At 40.6% G+C, this 19,283-nt stretch overlaps 1 protein-coding gene across 22 annotated transcripts in view; it reads right to left on the reverse strand.

The window, feature by feature from the left end:
* The window catches only part of GRM7 (glutamate metabotropic receptor 7), a 1,142,612-nt gene that overhangs the window by 314,490 nt on the left and 808,839 nt on the right, over positions 1–19,283 (reverse strand). For all 22 annotated transcript variants that reach the window (XR_014232667.1, XR_014232668.1, XR_014232669.1 and 19 more), the window contains one exon: positions 5,146–5,286. Coding sequence is in view for 9 of the 22 variants with exons in the window: in XM_082347526.1 (XP_082203652.1) it covers positions 5,146–5,286 (141 nt within the window). In the remaining 13 variants the exon portion in view is untranslated. The remainder of the gene's footprint in view (positions 1–5,145; positions 5,287–19,283) is intronic.

The raw sequence follows: 19,283 nt of genomic DNA on the forward strand, positions 1-19,283 counted from the left end.
GTTGTTCATCATTGTTTGTTTGCTCCTTAGTTCGTCTAAGTCCTTGTTAAATGTTTCTTGTATTTTCTCCACTCTATTTCCAAGATTTTGGATCATCTTTACTATCATTACTCTGAATTCTTTTTCAGGTAGACTGCCTATTTCCTCTTCATTTGCTTGGTCTGGTGGGTTTTTACCTTGCTCCATCATCTGCTGAGTATTTCTCTGTCTTCTCATTTTGCTTAATTTACTGTGTTTGGGGTCCCCTTTTCGCAGGCTGCAGGTTCGTAGTTCCCGTTGTTTTTGGTGTCTGACCCCAGCGGCTAAGGTTGGTTCAGTGGGTTGTGTAGGCTTCTTGTTCGAGGAGACTGGTACCTGTTTTCTGGTGGATGAGTCTGGATCTTGTCTTTCTGGTGGGCAGGACCACGTCTGGTGGTGTGTTTTGGGGTGTCTGTGACCTTATTATGATTTTAGGCAGCCTCTCTGCTACTGGGTGGGGTTGTGTTCCTGTCTTGCTAGTTGTTTGGCATGGGGTGTCCAGTACTGTAGCTTGCTGTTCGTTGAGTGGAACTGGGTCTTAGCGTTGAGATAGAGATCTCTGGGAGAGCTTTTGCCATTTGCTATTACTTGGAGCTGGGAGGTCTCCAGTGGACCAATGTCCTGAACTCGGCTCTCCCACCTCAGATGCTCAGGCCTGACACCTGGCCAGAGCACCAATACCCTGTCAGCCACACGGCTGCTAGTCTCCTGCAGAGAGACTAGGGGTGGTGGCTGTGGCTCATGGTGGGGACAAGGACACTGGCAGCAGAAGTTCTGGAAAGTACTCCTTGGCGTGAGCCCTCCCAGAGTCCACCCTTAGCCCCACCAAAGAGCCTCTAGATCCTCTTCTTGAGGGCTCTCATTTAATTCCCACAACAACTTTGGATGCAATTAAACTTTTATTATTCCCATTTCAAAGATGAGGAAAGGCTTTGAGAGGTTAAATACTGTTTTCCAGTCTCTCACAGGGATATTCAGAGATAGCCCTGGAACACAATGCTAGTTCTCTTTCATGCCAAAACCTCTGGTTTCGCACACACTTTGTCAGAGTATTTTCCTGACACCAAGATGGCCTCAATCTCTTTTGCAGAGACATAACTTCACCTATTTATTTTCCTTCTTCTCTTGACCTTGGTAGCTCCACAAAAACATATTATTCCCAAAGAGATCATATGCTAAACTGGTCTCTGTGTCAGCAATCTACTGGCAAGTGTTAAGGGTAAACACACTTACCCAGTGGGGTGGGGAGGGTGGGGGAGCATAAATTCAACCTGAAAGAAAAATCACGTCTGATTTTTCTTCCCATAAGCAACAAATAATCTACGATGAGCTATCTAAAAATGCTTACTTTAATGTGTGTGTAGTTACCACTACCTCCATGAGAAAATGTAGCTCTACCATGAAGTAGCGTGAATGGCATTAGTACCTTTCAGATAGAGTTTGTGTTATCTGTGAAAGCTTACACCACCAATAAACTTGCTCAACTACGTGACTCCTTGGAGGATGGCAGCCAAGATAACCCATGAGCAGGATGGGTCCCTGGAGAGTCTTAATTTATATCAATGACAATTTATATAAACCACCAGGGAAAGTAGGATGAAGAATGTCTAGCTCTCAAGGTTGAGAGACCTTGGAATTGGGTATCAAGGAAAGTTGGGATGTTCTTAAAATACTGAAGTACGTGGTAGCTTTCCTTGTTTGAAGGAGACTTTAAATGCATATGGATAATTCATAGGAATAAGGATTCCATGGTTGTTCAGGTAAGAATCCATGCACATGTAGCCCAATGTTAAACTATAAAGCATATGCAGCTTATTTCATGTTTAATAATAATTTTTGTTTGACAATTATTCTTCCTTTCATGACTTTTTTACCATCTTGGGTTTTTAGAACTCACTGTTTTCCCCTGACACCAGGAATTTGCTCTCTCCAAATAGCTATGGGTCCCACAACTCATCTTCAAAACTTGTCTGACCAGATGATTGATTCAATGATCTTGATCTTGAATCTTGAATGATCCAAGACTACTTGGAGCTAATATATAGTAAGTAGCTCATGATGGCTGAAGAGGCTATATATCCCAGAAAAAAAATGTCTGCATTTTAGTTTGTGTCCAAATCCTAGGAATGAATATTTTAAGACTTTCTTGTTCTTTAGCAGAGACCAGTCACAGAGAGAGATCTGTGAAGTGGGCTGTTTTCTGCAGCTCTGAGATCAAAACATCTACTAACTGCACTCTCTGCAATGCCAGACTCCAAGATCGGCAATGCCAGACTACTCAGCCTACCTCCTCATTTGGTTGCTTCTTTCCAATGTGCCCATTCTCTTAGTGTTTCAAAATCTGGGTACCAAGCTTTCCCTTACATCACCCACACCCTTAAGCCTATCAATGGCTTTCTTCTCTCATCCATTCTTCTCTTTCATTAAAACAACTTCTCACTGCAAGTATTCTCATTAATACAGTTTAATATGTCATTTCTCTCCATTTTTTCTTTCCCTGTGGTCTAGCAAATCTCATTATGTCTTTTCTCCCATTTTTCCACTTCCAAGTTGAGGTACACCTAAATGTCAAGATTTTTAAAATAGTATTTTGGGAATACTTCCAAAGCAGATACAGGTTTAGTTGAATTTGGAAAAGAGAAAGTACGGGAAAGAATAACAAACACAGACCACCCACGTTCTTATATCCAATAACAGGAAGAACAAAAGACACAACGATAGTAGTAATATCGGCCTCCACTCAGTATGGCACCTCTTACCACAAGGGAAGTGGTAAGTAAGGAAAGGAAGAGGGGCCACAGCTAATTTACCAAGTGTGATCATAGGTTTTTCACGTGGAGGAAGCATGATATGAAAACATAAACACTTCTGTTTCCATTTTTTGAAGGTAGTGGTTTGGATAATGAGCTTATATGTTTTTATAAACCTAAATTCTTGATAATCAGCACTAAAATGTGACTACAGGTAAAACAGCCTGCTTAGAGTGTATACAAAGACTGCAGACGAGCCTTAGACGGAACGATCCTAATGGCCGTCAGACAATTCATTCCACCTTTCAGACTCTACAAAACATCAAATGTCAGAAAGAGCCAAAAAACTGTCATCAATCACTGAGGTACTTCTAGTACGTTTGGATGTCCCCGTCATATAGACAAATTATCCAGATGTCAAGCTAATTTTTCGATTTCTACTTGAAAGCTTTGTGTCACCTAGGTCTAGTCAACATTGAATTAATTTTCCCCCAACATTATAAGGATCCTATTATTGAAAACACTGTTGTTATACACTACGGGCTAGAGAATGTGGTTAATCTGATATTCTAGTTAACTGAGTTATGCATCCAATTGTGCATCATATTGATTTTGTATCATTATTGTTACTCATGTCTCTGTTTATATCTTATCTCTCCTTTTTCACAAAAAGAAAAACTCCTTGAGGAAAAGGCCTAAACTTCAGCATCCTTGCACCATCTGTGGTGTTTTAGTACCATGCTCTACATGCATTATTCTTCATTAATAGATGTTTACTGAATGGGTGAATCTACAGTATCTGAATGGTCAATATTCGAAAACCCACATTGCAGAGAAAAACTACACATGAGTGTATACAATATGAATGTCTCTTTCTTGATCATACTAAAGACATTTTAGGGTTTGTGGTACCTCAAGGTCATCATTACAAATGTTGAAGGCTACTGAAGTATAAAATTGGGGAATGCTAATTAATAGAGGGCTAGGTGATGGTAGAACACATCACACCCTTGTGTAGACCTCCCACAATTTCCAGTATCCACAGGATAAAGACCAAAATCCACATTCATCCCAGCATGGCTTATTCCTTGTCCGTATCTCTATACTTGCAGCCTCGGCTCACACATTCATCCTATTCACTGTACTTCATGTTTTTCTGCTTTTCACATCCTAAGAGGTACCATCATTTTTCCTGCTTCGAGCCCTGTGCCATGCTCTTCCTCCATCAGAAATTCTCCAATCTGTTCTTCCCCATCCCTAACCAGCCAATGTCTACTCATCTTTTGAGAGAGCTTCTGCCTTTAATATGAGTAAAATTCCTTCATTATACGCTGTTGCCTCACTCAGAACATTTATTGCAATTTATAATTATGTATTCATAGCAAGGTCACTGGAATAACGTTGATCTTCTCTCACTACACTCTAAGCAGCGCGAAAGCAGTGTCATTACCTGGTTTGCTCACCATCAGATCAGCAGTACCTAGCACAGTGCTTAGCAGAAAGGAGTCGCTCAATATATATTTGTGAATCAACCAATGAATAAACATGTGATTTTGCCTTCTGATTACTGCATATATATTTGTGTGTATACACACATGCACACACACACCTACACCCACACAGGGTTGGCCAAAAAGTTCGTTCGGGTTTTTCCACAAGATGTTACAGAAAAGCCAGAACGAACTTTTTGGCCAACCCACTATATATATGTGTGTATATATATGCATATCATATATATATATATACACATACATACATACATACATATACATATATATATACACACGTACATACATGGCAAACACGCTCGTGTTTTTTATTTGGAATATTTATGCAAGGTTACATACGAGGCTTAGTGAGTATCTTAAAGCATATTTTAAATAGCAGGTGACATTAATTTGGACATTATGAAAATCCATTGGAATTCTCATTACTCTAACCCCAAGTACTTTCTTTCCTTAATCAAATATATTGTTTTCGCATTTTTTGTCATTTCTCTGCTGATAGTTAAATCTGATGCTGGTATGGAATTTGTAAGAGATTTTGGTCTATGTGAAAATGACTTTATACTCCTGGCTACAACATGAACTAATATTTATCGGTGAGAGCATTCAAGGCAACATGACCTCTTTTGCATTCAAAGAATCAATGAAAATGTCAATTACTGCTAGATGGACAGGCAGAGAAGAATACATTCTTGTCTGTACTGCTCTGGTCCCTCAAGACTTATGCTCCTGTGCCATTTTCTGAACAATCTAGTAAAATTCGATTTACTTTTTCAATTTGTCTCCAGCCAAGCTTCCTTCTGTCAGCTCTGCAGACATTACAATGCTGGCCACGTAGAGTAACAGGAGAAGAACAATGAGAAGGAAATTACCTGTGCATTTGCGATCTGTGTCTTCTTTCTTTGACCCACTAATTGTCAACTTGCAGTTGAAGTTTTCCTCCCAGTATTCGGCAAACCATACGTTTCTTCTGTTGTTTTCAAGTGTGCGGGATGTAAAATAGGCATCAAACCCTAAACAGAGTTAAATGAAAAGGTTATTGCTTGCGGGGCACTGCTGGGACATTTGGAAATAAAAATACCAATGATGGTTTTTCTTCGTTTTAGTAGACTGGATGCTTGCTCTTTTGTGTCAATCAAAAAAAAAAAAGTGAGGAAAAAAATACTAATGCTAACTCCTATGGCTAAATCCCTAGTTCAATCTGTCAGGCAGATGTGTGGCCTACAAATGACCTTTCACAATGAAATCTGCATTAGGGACCTTAGCAGTGACCCAGTGATCACAGCATCCCTTGTATCTCTAGTGAGTAGGCTAGGTTTTCATCATCACCAAGATAATAAGTGATCATTTCAGTGCTTACTATGGACCAGACTCTCTGCTTTATGTAGATTCTTTCATTCATCTCAACAGCCTATGTGGTAGTTGCTATCATTTCCATTTTGCCAATGAAAAAAGAGAATCTTAGAAGACATAATAAAGTGCCCAAGGTCAACCATTATGCCATATTCTGCATCCCTAAGCATGTGAGTTACTGACCTGTGATTATCATTCTAAGAACCCTCTTGCATTTAGTAAGGACCCATTATGGAACTGACTCTCCAGTCAAAATGGAAGTTTTTGAAGAGTCCATAGGTAAACTGACCCCAACATAAGTGTAATGCTGTTTCTAAAGAGTGTTAGATAAGCAGACTCGAGAGAACAAGTCCCCAGAAAATCTCTAGCTACCTCTTTAGCATGGTGCAGCTTTAAGTGGGCCAGTGGTCCTGTGAGAATCAGATTGGATTCAGTATCACAAGGGCTGGCCTTGAATCCCAGCTCCACTAATCTCGCTAAGTCAGGGAAACATGAGCAAGCACATGCTGGAACTTTCTTATCTTCCTTTCATTTACCTGTAAGATGATACCACCTGTTTTCCTTATGGCATCTTGCTTGTGGCAGTGGGAAGACTTTGGAAACTCACGGAGTTTAAGGTCAAGAACCATAGCAGTAGATGGACTTACGTTCACATTATGTAAATTACTCAGTTACTCTTATTTAAGGCCACAAGAAAAAAACAGCTCTCAACTCTAAACTTCACAAGAGGAGCACGTCAGTTTAATTTTATTCACCACTACATTCATGGCCCAACATACAGTAACCCTACTGTAAGTGGAAAACTTGAAATAAGTAAATGAGACAAAGAAAAAAAAAAAGAAAGGAAAAAGAAACCTATACAGGAGATTATATTTTAGAGAAAATAAAAAGAATAGTCTACATCTTTTAGTTATTTTCTAGGGTGTTGTGAGAACATGATTCTTGACCCAGTATCCAGGAAACTGTCCTTTTATACGCGCTGCCTTCGCTGACTTGAGAGTAATGGAGCTGTAGCATCTGACTCACTCTGATATCAACACTGATCGATCCATCTGTCTGGCTGGAAGTCCCCTCCCACCTCACTGTTTTCCCATAACCCTGCCTCCACATGACTGTTCAGTGAAAGAACAATTACCAAATAAAGGGGAATCTTTGGGGGAAAGACAGAGTCCCCCAGAGTTTCCAGGAACACTACATGTATGCTCTTGGTCATGTACATACATACACACACGCACAATGGTAACTAGTTAACTTCCACTTTTCTCTCCATCTATCCCCCCGCCAAACCCCCGCAAGGGGAAAAAAAAAAAAAAGGCAACAGTGGTAGACTGTGACACTGATGGCCCCTGATGGACCATGCTTCCTGGGCTTCACCCCCTTGTGTGGTCCCCTCTTGCGCAGCCTGCCTCTTTGTTCACGGGACATTGGCAGGTGCGATGCAAGCGGAGGCCGGAAAACCCTTTACTCACCGTGCCTTGTCCTTGTGAGACGCCCCTTGGAATCCAGCTACCACGCTCTAACACGAGTGGCTGGGGTACGTGACATCATGCGGAGAGAGAAGAGCCCAGCCAGACCCCAGCGCTCTCAGTAGAGCCTTTGTGGACTTTGCAGCCGTCCAGCTGACTGCAGTAGAACCACTCAGCTGAGACCACCCCGACTGCAGAACTGTGGCGATTCATCTTTTAAACCACTAACACTTGAGGTGGTTTTTCCTGCAGCCACAGACAACTGAAGCACTCCTGCATTAGCACGGCACCCTAAGCCCCTCTTTGTGAGACACCCGAACAGCACACTCTTAAGGAAGAAGCAGCCTCCAGAGAACACAGATAGAAATAAACTCTTTGGCCGCACGCCACAGGTCTGAAGCTCAAACCAGACTCAGAATAGGAACTACTAAAATGGCTCAAATTGTAGCACCGATACATATATTCCCCAGCTCAGAAGAAAACAGCTTTACAGGAAACGTCATCACTGAAAAAGTCCATCACTTCAAAACACCTCTCTCTTCAGCCTGTGTCTGCTGGAAATGCAAAAACACGCTGGTGAAGGAAGGACTAGGGTGCAGCTAGCTAGCACGGTGGCAGGCCAAGAGAAGGCAGCAGGCACCTCCCTCTGTTCTAAGGGAGAACCAGCAGATTTCTGCAAAGCCTGCACCATAACAGGAGGCGGATGAGCAACAGGCTTTCCTGGTCTGAACCTCCGTCCTTTTACTCACACATCCAGTTCGCTCCCAGCTTCCTTCTCCTCCTTCGCCTCCTCACAGCAGGGACTCACTTGTAGGCTGAATTCAGCTTTCACTCCCCCAGGGAACGCGCGACCAACTTTCCGGGGCATCTCAGAAGGGGTGGAGGTTTGGGGTGGGACCAGAGAGGCTGCCTTTTTAACAAGCCCCAGGTGCTGTGCATGCAGCCCCTGCTTTGAGAAGCCGGACTTCTCCAATCTTGGGTTTTTAACGAGATCCAGGTGATGCTCCTGTGGCCCAGATTGTGAGAAGCAAATCCTGCGCTTCTGAAGCTGGGCTTTAAGCCGTTCCAGCCCAATTTGTTAAATGTCAGCCTTGTCACCTTCTCAGCCTCGAATCTTTGCACTGGTTCTGATGACAGGGTCTTCGCTTTGCTTCTGCAGTTGAGACTTTTGCTTAGTACCGTGTTCAGGATGGCAGGAGCCTTCCCTTGCATCCTGTGGCCTGCAGATGGCTGGGGGGAGGTGGAGGGCACTGTGTGACCTGCGGGTGAGTTTTCCTGGCGTGTTCGCTCCATTGCTTCTCAAGGCTCCTTTGCAGCCTCAAAGGCTGTGTTCCTCAACTTTGCCTCCTGTTATCACTCTGGGCTCCCCAGCCCAGGAATTTCCATCCTAGTGCAACGTTTTAGTGCTTCTAAGAAGGTAACCTTAAATAGCCTGTGCCTTTGAAATGGAGCAGGACACTGTGGTCCTTCCCCCTTCATGTTCTCTGCCTGCCTTTGGTCTGTACAAAAACTTTAGCCAAAGCATAAGTTTAATCAGAGAAGTGAGAAAATGCAGAAGCAAAGGAAAGCAGTCAAACAGGAGAAAATAATAATAGTTTAGTCATTAAGCAAAGTCAAGGACCTTTAGCTCCTCCTCAAGGGCTGTAGATAACATTCTGAGCCATATCCTTTGAGCTGTCTTATAGACAGTGCTGAAACCACCACCATATGGAAGAAGTTAATTACATGATGACCAGACTGTAGCCAGGCCATAAGCTGCCACCATTCCAAGAACTGGCCTCAAAAAAGTAGGAACAAATTGACCCTGGAACTAAAGATTAACTGTACTCAAAACAATCAAGATGACGCGGATCAGACCATGGCATGACCAATTTCAAGATGCCTGTCAGAGCTGACTGTGCTGTTTCTGCATGTAGGCCCCTCCCTCCAGCTGTGACCCCTGAAACTCCTCTTTAAAAGCTCTTGCCCACTGACTGTCAGTGCGCGGATCGGCCTTTGGACACGAGTCCGCCCTCTCTCCCCGGTTGCTGGCCTCCGGAGTAAAGCCAACTTTCCTGTTCACCAACCTTTCCTCTTTACTGGCTTTTGAGCAGAGAGTAGCAGACCCCACTTTTGGTAACATCTTCACTACCTCTTCTGAAGGCCCATGGCCTTGAGGGGTAACTCAGAGCCCTTAGCCAGGTACCAACATAGCATACATTGGCTTTTGTGTGGTTTCCTAGAGATGTGAACTGCCAACCCATAGGAGACCTGCACTTTTTCTGGCAGTAGAAAAACCATGTAGTGTAGTGGTGAACTATACATCGATGTCACAGTGGTGGGTTTGAACTGTATGAACTTGAGCACATTATTCAGTTCAAGGTTCCTCATCTGTAAAATGGGGTTAATAGTAATACCTACCTCATCAGTTTGTTACAAGGATTAAACACACTATTATGTGTAAAGCATTCAGCACTGTGCCTGATGCAGTAAAATATGAACTGTTGGTTCTTCAATAAACATACTCATACATTAAATATTTACTGAGCACCGCCCTGTGACAGGCGCTATTCTCTGCACTCACAAACCTTGGGATTAAAACCTATCTGTCCCTTATGGGATTTAGGACCAGCCTGGTGGGGAAGACAGACTTGAAAAAGTATCATTTAAATAAATACAAAATTACAACTGTGATAGCTTCCATGCAGGAAGGGTACAGGGATAGAACCGTGTTAGGGAATCAGAGAGGGCTTCCTGGAGAGAGAAGATACAGAGATGAAAAAAGGGAAACATAGGGAGTGGCGATGAGCAGAGATTGGACATTTGTTCAGATGGAATAGCTATGCCTGAGGAATACTGAAGTCGTTCTCACATTTCAAAGTATCCCAGGACAACTGGCCTCAAAATCAATACATATACATGCACCATCTTCTATGTATATGCTATCTGGTATCGTTACTAAAACTCTAATAGACTAATGGCATAAACGTTTATCCAATGAATGAATAAATATATCAATAAGTTAGTCTCCCAAGTAGTCGTTACAAATCCTGATGTCAGACAGATTTACATTTGGTTACATAAAAAGTTGTACCACTAGTTATAATTAGAAAAATAACAAGCATTATATATATATTTTTCATTAAGTGTCACATAAACCCTAGGAAGTAGGTAAGTAGGTACTAAAGTTATTCACACTTTAGAGGTAGAAACTAAGGCTCAGAGAGGATTCTGGGCTCAGGTCTGGCTAATTCGAGACCCTGGTGTTTGCTCCCATGTAGAGCAGTGATTCACACAGTTGGGTGGGTATCAAAATCATCTGGAGAGTTGATAACACAGAGGTCAGGCCCACTGAAGGTCAGATCTGGGTCTTTTTGTTTTTTCCCAAGTTCATTACAGTTTCTATAGCCTCACAATTTTACCTTTTTTTTTTTTTTTAAGGACGAGGCTATTTAATACCAGATGTACAGTCACCAAGGTGCAACAGAGAGTTAGGGATTGAAGCAGAATTTACAATAACTCTAATAATATATGCATGTATGGGTGTGTGTCTGTGTGTTTCACAGTGAATTAATACTTTCTTCTCATTTCTGTGAGAGCTCTGAAGAAAAGTGATCTGGACACACATCCCTTTATTATTAGTTAAATAACCTGAGTTTTAAAAGACTAGGGTTTCAGTTCATAGAAAACAGAATAAGAATTACCTTAAGGGAGAAAATCATTTTTTTATGTGGAGCTGATGACATTCTTAGTATTAAATTGTTCCTTTTGTTGGACAGATGATTTTAATTTCAGAAATTAATCTCCAGGGGATTCTAAAGCAAATATCCCATGTTGAACAATATTCCTATAATCTTGGAAGTAAACTGAGATCAGCATAGAAATGATGAGCAGGGTTTTAGCTAGTAGTATAAAACGACATTTATCTGGTTCTTTGTTCTTTTAACTGGGGTGTTTGTTGCCTTTAAACTCCTCCTGAAATTTGTGGTCAAGACAAGAGTGTGCAAATCAATAGACACATAATTCATCCCGAGCGGTATGTTTGGGAGGTGACCTTTCCAGCTGAGAAGGAAGATGGCTCTCCCAGGTGCGTAGTATGAAAGGAAAACTATCAGTGTCAAGAGCCCTGCTCGGCTACGGTGAACGGAGACTGACAGATACTAATGGAGCTTCACGAGGCATAAGAGAGTGACCAGTGGCCCTGACTGCTGCCTTATCCACACAAGTCATGCACTGCAGGCTAGAATATCCCCGTCAGCCTACACGGCAAGGAGGACCCAAGGCTTCCTATGCACTCGCCTGTAAAGGAGAGGCTCTTAGCTCTACCTGGTCCGCCTCTGACTCCAGAAGGATGTGGTCATGATTCAGAAACACAGCTCCTGGCACATCATAGGGAGGCGATACTAACAGAATAGACGAATGAATCGATGAATAAAAAGAAGGGGCGAAAACACAGATGGGGACAGAGAGAGAGGGAAAGAGTGAGAAGGGGGGAGGGGGAAAAGGAGGGGGGAAAGAGAAGGAAGGAAGTAGAAGAGAGGACAAGAGACAAGAGGATGAAGGGGTGGGGAGGGAAGATGGAGACACTGATGAGGAAAAGCAGCCGGGAACTCACGTTCCCTCCTGCTGAGAGGGTCAATCAGAACCATACATTTTGAAAATAAGCATTTGCTTTATTCCCTTTTCTATTTTTAGAACTCATGGTAGTGGGTTAAATTGTGGCCCCCAGAAGATATGTCCATTTCCTAACCTCCTGAACTTGTGACTATGACCTTCCTGGGAAAATATTTGGATACTGTCTAACAAGAAGTTATATTGCAAATGTAGTTAAGGCTCTCAAGATGAGGTCATCCTGGATTATCTGTGTTGGCCCTAAAGCCAATGACAAGGATACTTATAAAAGACACACAGAGGAGGGACCCACAGGGAGAGGGGGCTGTGGAGAAGGCCGTGTGGAGATGGAAGCAGAGACTGAAGTGATGCAGCCACAAGCTAAGGGAATCCTGGAGCCACCTGAAGCTGGAAGAGGCAAGGAAGGATCCTCTCCCAGAGCCTTCAGAGGAATCACGGTCCTGTCCACACCTTCATTTCAGACATCTAGCCTCCAGAACTGTAAGAGAATAAAGTTCTGTTGTTTTAAGCCACTAAGTTTGTGGTCACTTGTTATGGCAGCTCCAGGAAACAAATACAACCATGACAAGTCAAAAATCCCATGTTAGTATCCTTTCCCCTAGCTTTTCTCCCATCCGAATGACATCATTTGATTCCCAGATGTGACACACTGATGGATTATGGAATATATTTAACCTACAGACTTGTCCTCTCTATTTTGCCCCAGAGTATTTTAAAAGCTAATCAGAGAATCAGGAGATTTATTTTCTAAGTCCAGATTTCTGGCTTCCCTTTAACGATAGACGGTCTGGAAACACAGACCCCATTCCCACGTGGCAGGCGTCAGCAGGTGCTGGAGAACATGTGTTCCTTCAAGTGGCCTGAGCTCTCCCTCTCACAGCACCCTTCCCCCACCACTACCACCTCTGACAGTTTCCACCTGAACCTCTTTTCTAGTTGGTAAGATGTGTGTGCTTGTCCTGGCAGACACCAAGCTTTCCACCACCAAGAAATGCACCTCTCTTTAACACACCTTGGCTGCAACTCCAGTGATATACAAACTCCCCTGAAATAAGAGCGATTATCTCAGGCCACTAAGAATATATCTTTGAAAAAGCTACTATAAAGGAAGGAAAGTTGGAAAAGTGGCAGCATATAAAATTGAGAGAAATCATCTATTTTTGTATACACAAACAAAATCACTTCTAAGATGTGTACAAGAGACTACCACCACTAAAATAGCTACAAAAAAATACCTATCCAAGGACAAGTGTATCTTTCCATTTAATTAGGTTGACTTTTGTCTTTCATTAGGATTTTAAAATTCCCCTTTTGTCCATTCCCTTGAAGCTAATTTGTAAGTTTTCTGTGATCTTAACAGAAAATATTAACATTTTCTTTTTCTAGAGTTAGACAAGCTGCTTTTACCATTCATATGGAGAAAATATAAAAACCAAGAGAACTCTGAAAAAGAAGAGCAACTGCATGTGAGTGTTTGGGGATGTTGATGAAGGGAGGTGAAGAAGAGGAAGACAAATCCTACCAGGTATGACATTGTGACGACAGATTATAAATCTCTAGGAATAAAAAGAATAAATTTGACACAAGACCAAGGAGATCAATAGACCATTGGAATAAAACAGAAAGTCCAGAAATAGACCCAACTGCACATGAGAATTTCATAGAACAGTGAATAAAGCAAGCAATTAAGATCACCAGGGACACACTGCCCTTTTAATAAAAATCGAATAAACACCAACCTGTTGGATAATTTGTTGGTTTACAAACCTAGGAGTTCCCTGGGTGAAATGTGAAACTGGCCCCCATACACGGAGGGCAAGGAGAGACCAAAGAAAGAGAGAGCGCTCTTCAGGTTGGTAGGTGGCAGGTTTAACAAGCAAGGGAACTCACAAATGAGGCTAGTCTTGGGTAACTGCCTGCCAGAATCTTAAAAATTGAGACAGAGGCCTTTATACCATCCAGACAGTCTCAACACCACCTTACCTTCTAAAGGCCACTTCCTGGAAAATGGCTCTTACTCTGGGAATGGCAGGTCGGCTTGAGGGTCAACCAAAGGTCAAATCCTCTGAGGGACCTCCTCCAACATAAATGCATAATGATCAAATTGGATCCCAATTAGAAATTTAACATTGCATTAGCCCACAAGAAACATGGGAAGAACTGCATGGATTTAACCAGAGTAAGTGAACTTGCGGTGTCCGGTCTCCGCAAGAGGATGACTTTTGCACAGCTGTATAAACTAGGGGTCCTTCACCCTTGGTTTGAGGCCACCTGCTGCAGGATATCTGTAGTGGGTTCCCATACACGTGGTGTGTTCCCAGATATCCTCTGCTCTTGCCCTGCCTGCACCCGGGCAGTGCTGTGGACAGTCAGTCCTTTGTCTGCTTCTCTCCAGAAACTTTAAGTTCCTGGCAGAAAAAGACTCTGCCCTGCTCATCTCCGCCTTCCCAATTCAAGTTTCTGTAAACATTTACTGAAGTCAATTGAAGTTGGAGACATGTAAATCAGTTTGGCAAGAAGATCATTACTGATCTGTTGGGACAAATTTAGGCTCTCAGAAGCACCCACAGAATTTGCTGGCTGTATCTACTGATGAGAGTGGTGGAAACCAGCCATTATTTTTGAGAAAACAAATAAGAATTATTGCAATGGAAATTATCCCACAAAGAACACAACTCCCATGGGGAGTGTTTATGGATGAGGTGGAGGGAATAATGTTTGCAATATTATTCCACAAAAGGCCTCCAAAGAGCTGTTGCATATTACATAACACAAGAAGGGCTGCCATCTTTCATTCCTTTAAATTGCCTGGGAAACAGAAGGGCACTTTATATAATCTGAATATACTTATATGGGAACAAATATGGGTATAAAAAGCACATATTAAATTGATAGTTTAATAGTTAAAAAGATTAAAAGCGACTCTGGAACTAGAATTCTAGGGTTCAATTCCTGACTTTGTTACTTGCTAGCTAGATGATCTTGAGCAAATAACCTAACCAGTCTAAGTTTTTCCATCTTTAAAATGGGGATGATGATAGCATCTCCTCCACAGGATCGATGCCAGGCTTCCATGTGGGGATGTATGCAGTGTTTACAACAAATGCATGGCACAGAGCAAGACTATAAATATTAACTAAGTTAACAGAAAATTAACACAGACACACACATAAAGTGAGAAAGAGAGAACAAGAAGAGGAAAATCAGGATAATTTGAACTTTAACACTAGGGACTATGCATGACATACTCAGTTATCAACATCCTGGCTTGGAAATCACATAGACCTAAGTTTGAATCCTTGCTCTGCCACCTACTAGCTATTTTCTTTAACGTATGCTAAGTTGATCTCTCAGGTTTCTACTGTTTGTGTTTTGTTGTTCAACTGTATATTTGTTCACTTAGTAGTTTTTTCTTTCATTCATTCATTCACTCACTCACTTATTCTAGAAAAGACTTAAAGTAGCACCTCCATTTTCTCATTTATAAAATAAAGATGGTAGTACCTTCCTTAGAGAGGGATGTAAAGGTTGAAAAATATTGAGGTTAAACCGACAACTTAAAGTTGCTGAGTAAATGTAGGTTCCTTTCCTCTTGTGAATGTATGTAGATTTTTTTTTTTTTAAATTGAAGTATAGTTGATTTACAATGTTGTGTTTTGGATGTACAGCAAAGTGATTCAATTATATATGCAGTTGTTCAGATTCTTTTCCATTGGAGGTTATTACAAGTTACTGAATATGGTTGCCTTGGCTATACAGTAGGTCCCTGTTGTTTATCTATTTTATGTATAGTAGTGTGTTTCTGTTCATCCCATACTCCTAATTTATCCCTCCTTTCTCCCTTTTCTCTTTGGTAACCATAAGTTTGTTTTCTAGGTCTGCAGTTTTTAGTATCAGTTCCAGACACTAGAAAGTAACTGCCTTCCATACATGAAAGCCCCTCATCGTTCTCCTATGCCATGTGCAGCCATGTCAACTTAGTAACCTGAACATCTGTTAGGGCGGCTCAGGATGCACAGGTAGTAGAGATGAAAGGTAAAAGGCCATCCCTCTAGTAGATGCTTTAGGAAGTAAGACTTGAAGAGGCCATCTCCTGGAGGTAGGTCACAGGCTGCTCCTGCAGAGTGTGAAATTGGTGGTGAGTCAGGGTGTGGTGGAAGGTTCCTGCTCTACTTCCTGCTACCCCACCCTCATTATGAAGCTCAAATTGAAACTCTGCCTTCACTGTTTCAATATTCTGTACAGAACCTTGGTAAAGACCTTGACTCAGAAGCACCAGTCACTAAGGTTACAGCATTACTCTTGGGTTTGGGTTTTTATTGTCATTGTTGTAATTTCTTGCCTTCTTCCCCACCTGTCTTCCTCATCTTCCCCTTCTTACAACCATACTATGTTATTTTCAAGATATCCCAAATATCCATATCTTTCTTTCCTCCGCAGTACCAATGAATATCAGAATTGTGATGCTACATTTGTGCAATCTTGACTGCACCAATCTTGACCATGATAGATACTGGCACTACATATCAAAAGTCATTAAAAAGGTGCAAACTCTGCTCTAGCAATTTTACTTCAAGATACTTATCCTAATGGAAGAAGTATATGCACTGTTTTTAGAGAAGATGTGTCAAGGGCTAGGTGATATTAAGGAATTATTAATTTTATCAGATGTGATATATAGCATGGTGATTATGGTGTTCTTATCAATTAGAAATGCATTCTGAAATACTTTAGGTAAGAAGACATAACATCTGAAATTCAATCTGAAATGTCCCTTCACTATAAAAGTTCAGAGGGGACAGTTAAACATGATTTGCAGGATATCGATGGCATTTGAAGCTGGGTTATCAGCTCTTGGAAGTGTATTATACAATTCTCTCTACTTCTATGTATGTTTGATAAATTCTATAATAGAATATTTATAAAGCAGTTAGAAAAATGAGGATTTGAGCACTGTTTATAATAATGAAAACTTAGAACCATCACAAATGCCCCAAACACATGATTAAATAATATCTATATGCTGCAAGTGTATGCAATCATTAGAATCTGACAGACAGGAAAGTATAGTTTTAAGAGAATACCTAGGAACCAGGAATTCAAGTTAGTGCGTTATATTAAAAAACTCAAAGACTACTTTGATAGTATGGCTATTTTTTATATTTAATACTCATCAAATATCAATAGTTGTTTATTACTGGAGGATGGATGATGTTTACTTTAGCTCAACCATTTTTTCTATTTATATATATAACATATATATAAATAAAAACACATACATAAAAATATATATATGTGTATACATATATTTTATAAATATATATCACCAAAATATATGCCCATTCCATATAATATTCAGTCTCTTGCAAGTAGTAAAACTTTGTAGAAGAGCAGTTATCTTCCAAGGTAAGTTAATTCCTGCTTCCATACATATCAGATTTTCACAAATGTAATCTATGAATCTATTATTTGTGACTTTATGTAAAATAGACATAGTAAATATACTCATGTCATCACTTCCTGCATCTGCAACCATAACAGACATCAACAATCAGTCATGATAATCAATCCTAAGGAGGCTGGTCTCCAACTCCTTTACAGTTAGTGCTTTAGAAAGCCAATGTTGATCTGGCTTTTTGTAAGATAAATATATGTGTCATCCTTTATATGATTGTATATTTTTAAGAAATTATTCCTGGGAATTTACTATATATAAAATAGTATTCTTAGAAATGAATATTTAAATAAATTGATGATAACACAATCTCATACTTAATGGTTGACTACTCTGTTTGAAGATCTGGTCTAAATGTTTTCATGGATTTCACATATTGGACATAAAAACACCATTCTTTGCTCTCAAAGAACTCTCAGTCCAATAACATATCTTAGAAAATACTAAGGAAAACCATATGGTGCTTTTGCTAAATATCATCTGTTCAATATTTTCATGAAATAAATGTGGTAGATGGTAGGGATTGTGTTTATGGAAAATCAAAGATAGTAGGGTGTGTTGCAAACATTGTTTATTGATTGGTCAGTGTTTTTGACTTAATCTTATTGTTTGCATTATAAAGTTTTTTTGTTTGCTTTGTGTTTTTTCTGTAGTTCTCAAAAGAGTTTAGATTTTCTATGATTTTCTACTAGTCCCCAAGAGACTTCCTGGTAGGAGACAAGGACTGGGTTGAAAGTTTCTAAATTTCACAGAACACACAACCTGGTATGATACCTCTCCTGCCATCAGGGTTGAAGTCCTGCCCTATGATTAGTAGATCTCAGGGCAGTTCCTTCTTTACCTTTTTTTTTTTTTTAAAAAAAAAACCAAACCTTCAAGAATCAGTCATCTACCAGAGTTCCTCTTCTGTTTCCTGAACTCTGAGACCCCATCTTAGTTTCTATGTTTTCTTAATATCCAGGAAGAGACTGGAAAGTTAAGTTCAGATAGGTAGTTGGCCCTATTACCTAGCTGGAGAAGATCATACGAAATCAAAGAAAATCACCGAGGATGTGTTAGGAAATTTCCCAAATTAGATTTGCCTTTCATAAAAGACAGCCTTTAGATAAGAAGGGCAACGGCTTGCCACGAGCTGAGGCTACAGATGCATCTCCCTTGGACTGTTAACGACGCACAGATCTTCACGTGTGTAGAGCTCCTCTTTTCAGGAACTATCCTCTGTTCTAAACGACTATTTGCAGAGTGTTTATGTCTAGAACAGAGTTCATATCCCTGCCTATCGACTGGAATTATGTATGGAACTATGCCTGGACTCCAAGCCAGACCAATAAATCAGAGTATCTGCTGGTGGGCCTAGGCATCGGCTTTCTAACTTCCCAGGTGATTCTTATGTGCATTCTGGGTTAACAACACCTGCTCTAGAATATGAGGTGATTTGATCACTCATGTCCATTTTACACACAGCCCCAGAAGAGCTGTCCAAGGGATACCAGAAACAGAAGATGAGGTACCTTGAGTGTATCTATTTTTGCTATATGTACCAGGATTACGTGTTCAAATGTCTTCAGAAACATCAAATAAGTACTGAAGTATGTTGCCATAATTGATTACATCTCAGTGCCAATCTTTGAAAATTGTTATTCATTATATGAAAGGTTTCCAAAGCAATACCTTGCTACATATTAGAGTATACGTATGTTTGTTCAAGCTTGGTAACATCCTAATGAATGTAGGATCACATTTGTTTCCATCGTAAATTTTGTGAACATGTTATATACATATAATGTATATATATTTTATGCAGAAATGTTTAAGAATTTTTTGAGTCATATTAAATTATGTTTACATTCATGTATATATATGATTTTCCAACAATCATAATCTTACATAATGATGAATTTAACCCAGAGAAAACACTGAATAGTTCAACAAATGGAACCGACCCATTTTTCCAGTGAACAACAGAGCAAAAGCCAGACAAACTTGTCAGAGAATTATTCTGCATCGTGGATGCTTCACATTTTATTTTTAATAACCGTACAAGAACCACGTTGCCTGGTTACCGTCTTCATTTTGTACTCTGATCTAAAAATGTCTCAGCAGCCAGAAGTTTGCAGTGAGCTCC

Source organism: Balaenoptera borealis (genome assembly GCF_965194805.1).
Source record: "Balaenoptera borealis genome assembly, chromosome: 12".
Classification (NCBI taxonomy): Eukaryota; Metazoa; Chordata; class Mammalia; order Artiodactyla; family Balaenopteridae; genus Balaenoptera; species Balaenoptera borealis.